Genomic DNA, 6,437 nt, shown 5'->3' with positions numbered 1-6,437 from the left:
TTTTTTTGCTGGGAGTTTGCAACCCTATTAGTCAGGTTGTTTAATATTCCTGCTAACTACTCTTTAAAACACCAGAATAGGGAGGATGGAGCAGGTTTAAGTTTATTAGCTTGATGAGTGTTGCTAACTATGAAACATTTTGGGTGCAGTGTATTTTTTGAATACAGGTATAGCAGAATAGCTTTAGTGTTTGTTTGTTTTTTAAAACTTGACTATGAACTTATACACAATGCAGCAAGATATTAAAAATTACACTATATCGGATTCATATCAGTATCGGCAGATATCCAAATTTAGGATATCGGCATCGGACATAAAAAAGTGGTATTGTGCCATCTCTAATTTGAACGTCGGGAAGTTCAGGAGAATACAAAGAAAAGGATTGGTTTTATAACAGTGTTCTGTAAATACTTCCTGTCAATGATTCATGGAATATGGTCTACATGTGGAGTCGTGGCCTTCTATGGGGGTTGGAGAGCTGTTCGAATGATCACCTGATGTGTGACAAAAGAATCTGCTGTGATGGTAATGACAGTCTGCGCTCTCTTAACGGTCTCTTACTGCAGCTATTTATCAGAGGGGTGCAGAAGGGTTAAAAAAAATTCAAGTGGTTTACAGCAGGCACTTCACTGCATTTAAATCCATGTATGTAATCCACACATTATTAGTAAAACTACTGTTAAGATGTACCAAATTTCCCCTTGTTTTTTAGGATTATTCTATTCTATTCTATTCTACTACGTAATACATTTAACAAGTTGTGTTATTAAAGTGTTTATTTATTCATCGTCAGGATTCAGACGATTCTTTCCCATAAATGTTTGCTTGGACAGACAGCAGCAACTTAAACACCTGGTGTCCTGGGTGTGTGCAGTCCTGTAGGATGTTGCAAGCGCTGCATAGGTCCTTTAGGGAGGGCAGAGGCTGTCCAGTGATTTTTTTGGGCCATATTAATGACCATCTCAAGTGCCTTTTTGTGTGCCATGGTGCAGCTGGAGATACAGTACAGTGTGTCAGCACACTTTCAATGGCACAACAGTAGAAGACGATGAGCAGCTCCCTCTTCAGGTCCATTTTTGGAGGATTCTCAGAAATTGGAGACGCTGTTGGGCCTTCTTTAAAACCTCTCAGGTATTTGAGCTCAATTGGAGGTCGGTGTCTATGTGCACACCCAGGAACTTGAAACTGGACACGCTTTCCAAACACTTCCTGTTGATGCTGATGGGCTGTAGCACTGACTTCGTCCTTCTGAAGTCCAATACCAGGTTGTTGTCTGCGCACCAATCCAATAGCATCTGAGCCTCAGCTCTGTACGCTGTTTCGTCTCCCCCAGAGATGAGCCCCACAACGGTGGTGTCATCTGTGAACTTAATGACTGCATTGTCTTGGTTGGGTACTGACAGAGTCATGTGTGTACGGAGTGTTCAGGAGGGGACTTAGTAAACAGCCTTGTGGAGAGCTGAAGGCTGATGAAAGCTGAGGTCCCACTCTAACTCTCTGTACACAGGCCAAGAGAAGTTTCTGATAAAAGGAAGTCCATTATGCAGCAGTTTTACTGTCCGTCTGTATCAGTTAACGTAGAACTAAAGTCAACAAAGAGCAGCTTGTTCTTCATATGCAGATGATGTTGTTTTGTTCTTGTCAAACCCTGAGCGATCTGTTCCTGTACTCTTAGATGTGGTGAGGTCGTTTGGGGAAATCTCAGGTTATACAATTAATTGGCAGAAGAGTGAGTTTGTGGCTTTAACTTGGATGTTGATCTTTTGAAAATTTTTCCTTTTAAAATCACAGACAGATTGAAATACTTGGTGTTATTTTGCCTAAGGATCCTAAATTGATCTTTAAGTTGAATTATCTTGAACAAGTTGACAAATTGAAAAAGGACACTGAGAAATGGAGGGCTCTCCCTATTCCCATGGTAGGTCGCATTAATGTTATCAAAATGGTTTCCCTTCCTAAATTTCTATATTTATTTTTAAACTCACCTATCTTTTTGAATAAGCAACTTTTTAAAGTGGTCGACTCAGTAGTATTACCATTTGTTTGGGGCTTTAAAACTCACAGGATACCAAAAGTTCATCTATGTAAGTCTAAACTTCAGGGTGGATTTGCTCTGCCACTGTTTCAGTTTTATTATTGGGCTGCAAACGCCAGAACTCCTGCTTACTGGCAGGAAGGGTACAGAAAGGTCATGTCTGCCGAGACCCCACCCCGGGTGGTCACAGAGAGTGGTGGGGTGGAGAATCGTTCCCTCCCTGCTCTTCTTTTTTCATCCTCTAATCCGCGAACCAAGGTCAATAATTTTATAGTTTCGAACTGCGTTAAAATCTTCCGTCAGATCAAAAAAGGTTGTGCTCTACCAGACACTACGATCCATACTCCAGCATATTGTAATCATGCATTTCCACCCTCATGTTTAGACGCCTTATTTGAGGTCTGGACACAGAAAGGTATTATTACTCTCAAAGACTTCTATATTGACAGGCAGTTTGCATCATTTACTCAGTTGCAGAACAAGTTCTCTCTCCGTGCGTCACATTTTTTTCATTATTTACAGATAAGAAACTATGTTCGTCAGAGTATTCTTAATTTTCCATCTCTTCTGGAAGAGGGGTCAATTTTTGCTCTCCTTCTGAGCTGAGAAGGCTCTCTCACTCGTTTATTTTGGACTTGTCCCAAATTGTATAACTATTGGTTGGACATTTTTAAATGTTTTTCTGGTATCTATAATCGCACATTAGAGCCGGACCCAATAACTGCATTGTTTGGATCTTCCTCTTCCCTTTTACACCTCAGCTCTGCTGCACAAACTACGGTTTTGTTCAGAATGGTAATTGCTAAGAAAACTATCTTGACTCTCTGGAAGTCGGATACTGTACATCAATTCAAAATGTGGCTGACAGAACTGACTGCTCTACTGCACATGGAGAGGATTAGGTACACATTAGCGGACAAACTTAGTAATTTCTTTGATGGGTGGCAGCCATTTTTAGATCGATGATCGATCAAATCCTGTTTGATGGAACACCAATAACTCAGCCTACCACCTTAGCGTTTTACTTCTGTTTATTGCCAGTGTTGAAGTAGTATTTTTGTCGTTGCAGTGCAATCTTTTACCTTATTTGTGTGTTTTTGCCCTTGCTGCTGTGTTGTCTGTTGGTTTTTTGTCTTTTTTTTTTCCTTATATCAAAAAATCTCAATAAACATACTTAAAAAAACAAAAAGAAAGAGCAGCCTGGTGTAACGCCCTTTGTTGTTCTAGCTGGGAGATTGTGGTGTGGATCGTTGTAACAGTGGCGTTGATCTGTTTGCTGTATGCGATCTGGAGTGGGTAGCGTGTTGGGTGGCAGCCAGGACATCATGTGGCGTCGGACCAGTTTCTCAAAACACTTCAATCCCAAGAAATGATTGTGTAGAAAATACTATTCCTGACCTGATAGACTCAACCTTGTTTACAAAGAAAGGAATTGATTACATACGTCAGCAAAGGCTTTCAGGGTGGTCGACTGTGGTACATTTAGAAAAGAACTCATAGTCTTAAAAATATATGCGTATATGCGACGCCACAGGGGGATCTTGTGGGTGCTGCAAGATAAGTCTAATATTAATGTGTTACCAGTGGTGTTCTTGGTGACTTCGGTCCCAACTGCTTTTAGATCAGTAACAAGCTCCTCTTGTGCAGTTCAGGGCTGATCCACCTCCTTTTTCATGATCGTCCTCACACCATGAGCAAGGGTGCATGTAGCTCCAGAACTTGGGTTATTGATGTTTCTTCTGTTTCTGAATAATCACAGTTGTCACCAAGCTTCTTGTCGATGGACTTCTATAAAAACATTCCACTGTTTAGTGATGTACTCAATAAATACAGGACTGTTTGTTAAATATGCAGTCATCCTCCGCTGGTGTGAATAAGGGTCAAAATCAGGCAGGTAAATAGTTATGCTTACTAATGAATGATCAGATAGACCTCCTTAGCCCTCATTCACTTCTGACTTTTCAGGAGATTTGTTGGATACAGATTTTGCAGCTCTTGTGGGAGGCGTCTTTTTCGAGGTTGTACAGAAAGTAGGAATCATTAAACATGAACACGTACCAGTGGGAGCTGAGGAAAGACCGTCCGCTCAGTCTGACCGTATCATGTGACGTTGTGGAAACTTTTTCAATGATGACAATATACACATTGAGTTTGAGCGGGGGAACCTGCAGTCAGCTGAGACTGAAGAAGGCAGTTGGATGATGACGAAACGTTTCTCCCAGTGATAACGTTATATCCAGAGGAACCGAGTCAACTTGGAATTTCCTTAACTGCATCAAGTCTGTGAAGGTTCTCAGTCATCCAGGTCATCGTAGTTAACTGCATCGAGACATTTCTCATTGATATTCTCTCTATATCATTAAGAAATTAAATGAATGGAATTACCATCAAAAATTAGACTCTTTTTTTTTTTTCCTTTGGAGGTGAGCACACTTGAAAAGAAGTTTGAAAGTGAACAAATGATCAAATCATTTTTCCCGACTGGAATATTGGCTTTAAGAACAGATCAGCTGAAACACTGATTTGAAGTTTATTACAAAGCAAAAACTCAAAAAACCTCAACTCTCTGCGTTTTAGAACAAAAAGCTTAATAAACAGTTTTAATGTGTTAAATGTTTCTTTTGTCTGCTTCCTTTCTTCTTTGCATGTTTTACAGATTACAATCCCCTCACTGGACAGGGAGGAGGTTCTTGTTCCTGGAGACCTGGCAGGAGAGGACCCTCATCTGGTGGATGAGGTTAAAAAAGGTTGGAGGTGCTGGACTGCTGGACCTTTGACCTCTGACATCCTGATGTACACACTGGCTGTGGAAATTAAGCTGATAATGTCACCTATCCCATGCTTTATTAGAGTTGAGAATACTTCATAGTTGTTGATCAGTTGGCATAATTAATGACATGTACCTGCACCATGTTTTATTTCTCTTCGGTGTTCACTTTCAACCCATTGTATGCTTTTAGTAGATAACTGAACTGAAAATTATTTGCTTGTCATGAAGCCATTCCTATAAACGGTTATAACCAGTAGGGTTGGCTGATGATTTTCACACAACCAGTGTGTGTATGTGTGTGTGCGTGTGTGTGTGTGGGGGGGTCTCCTTATATATTTTATTTTGTTTATACCTAAGTGTGCCACTATAGTTGAATAGTTTATATTACTCCAGGACTCTAGCTGGTGGATAAAACAGAATGAAATTGAACTTTCGGATTATATAGTTGAAAAAATTGGTATATAAAAATGGAAGGAGGTTCTGTACATTGTTGTGCTCATTTGCATTATACAATAAAGAATACAGTCTGCAGGATTTTAAATGTGTTGTCTTATTAACAGTTACTGTATTATTTACATTGTGTGTAATGTGGAAACCAGTACATTGTGCTTCTCAGACACTCCACAGCGTATCTTTGAAGAACTGAATGTTGGTGTTACTGAAGCAGCAGTAACACCACAGTGTTCTTAAAGACAAATGGCTGTGTGGAGTCTAAACACTGTAGTGTGAAAAGTAAAACAGCCGTTCTTTTACTTAGCAGTACTTCCTTCAAAGAAAAATCCCGTCTTGTAGAAACAAATGTAAAAAATGTAACTGAATTAAAAACTAGAAATGCGTAAATTCTGCTCACTTGTCTGAGCCTGATACTTGGTGGTGTCTCATCTGTTGTACGAGTTCATCAATGTTCGGGGTCGGGCTCTGAGCTGAGGAAGTCCTCAGGATTGAGTCAAGGTGTTTATCAGTAAGACGGCTCCGGTGTGATGTTTTTAGCTTCATCAAAGAGAACAACTGTTCACACAGGTATGTGCTGCCAAACACGGAGAGCGTCTGAGCAGCTTGGATGCGCAGCTGAGGCATTGTGTCGGGGATGAAACGTGCAAACTCGGCGGCACCCGCTCTCTCATATTTTCCCCTCAGTGTGTCATTGCACTGGAGCTCAATCGACTCCATCTGGAGGTTCGGTGGTGCGCTTTCCACATCAACTCCAAAAGGATTGGCAAGTAGTTCAAACCTGCTGCTTTGAGCTTCAAAGTCAGCAGATCGGCGTCGGAACTCGGCGGCAAGTATGTTGAGCGGTAGAGCGCTTCTCTTTCGTGGTCTGGCAGCTGGGGAAGTGGCTCAAGGTTTCTTTCTGCGTCTCCCACAGACTCAGCTTGGTTTGAAACGCCGTCACCGTACTGCACATATCAGAGATGACACGCCCCCGTCCCTGCAGTTGCAGGTTCATCACGTTCAGATGGCTTGTGATGTCGCACAGAAACGCCATTTCACACATAAATGTTTCATCTCGCAGCTCTGTTGCGTCTTTCCTTTTGCTTTCCATGAACAGACAGATCTCCTCACGAAGCTCGGAACATCTTTGCAGCACCTTTCCCTGGCTCAGCCATCGCACATCTGTGTGATAGGGCAAGT

General features: G+C 41.3%; 1 protein-coding gene across 1 annotated transcript in view; it reads left to right on the top strand.

The window, feature by feature from the left end:
- selenos (selenoprotein S) overlaps positions 1 to 5,346 on the top strand; it is an 11,582-nt gene extending 6,236 nt beyond the window's left edge. Inside the window, exon 6 of the mRNA XM_005952248.3 lies at positions 4,692 to 5,346. Coding sequence (XP_005952310.1) covers positions 4,692 to 4,771 — 80 coding nt within the window. The 3' untranslated portion in view covers positions 4,772 to 5,346. The remainder of the gene's footprint in view (positions 1 to 4,691) is intronic.
- Positions 5,347 to 6,437: the final 1,091 nt, after the last annotated feature.

The sequence above is a fragment of the Haplochromis burtoni genome, unplaced genomic scaffold (assembly GCF_018398535.1).
Source record: "Haplochromis burtoni strain Fernald_Lab_line unplaced genomic scaffold, NCSU_Asbu1 Contig_1437, whole genome shotgun sequence".
NCBI classification, from domain to species: domain Eukaryota; kingdom Metazoa; phylum Chordata; class Actinopteri; order Cichliformes; family Cichlidae; genus Haplochromis; species Haplochromis burtoni.
The sequence above is the reverse complement of the archived record's forward strand: the minus strand, read 5'-3'. Positions and strand labels throughout refer to the sequence as shown.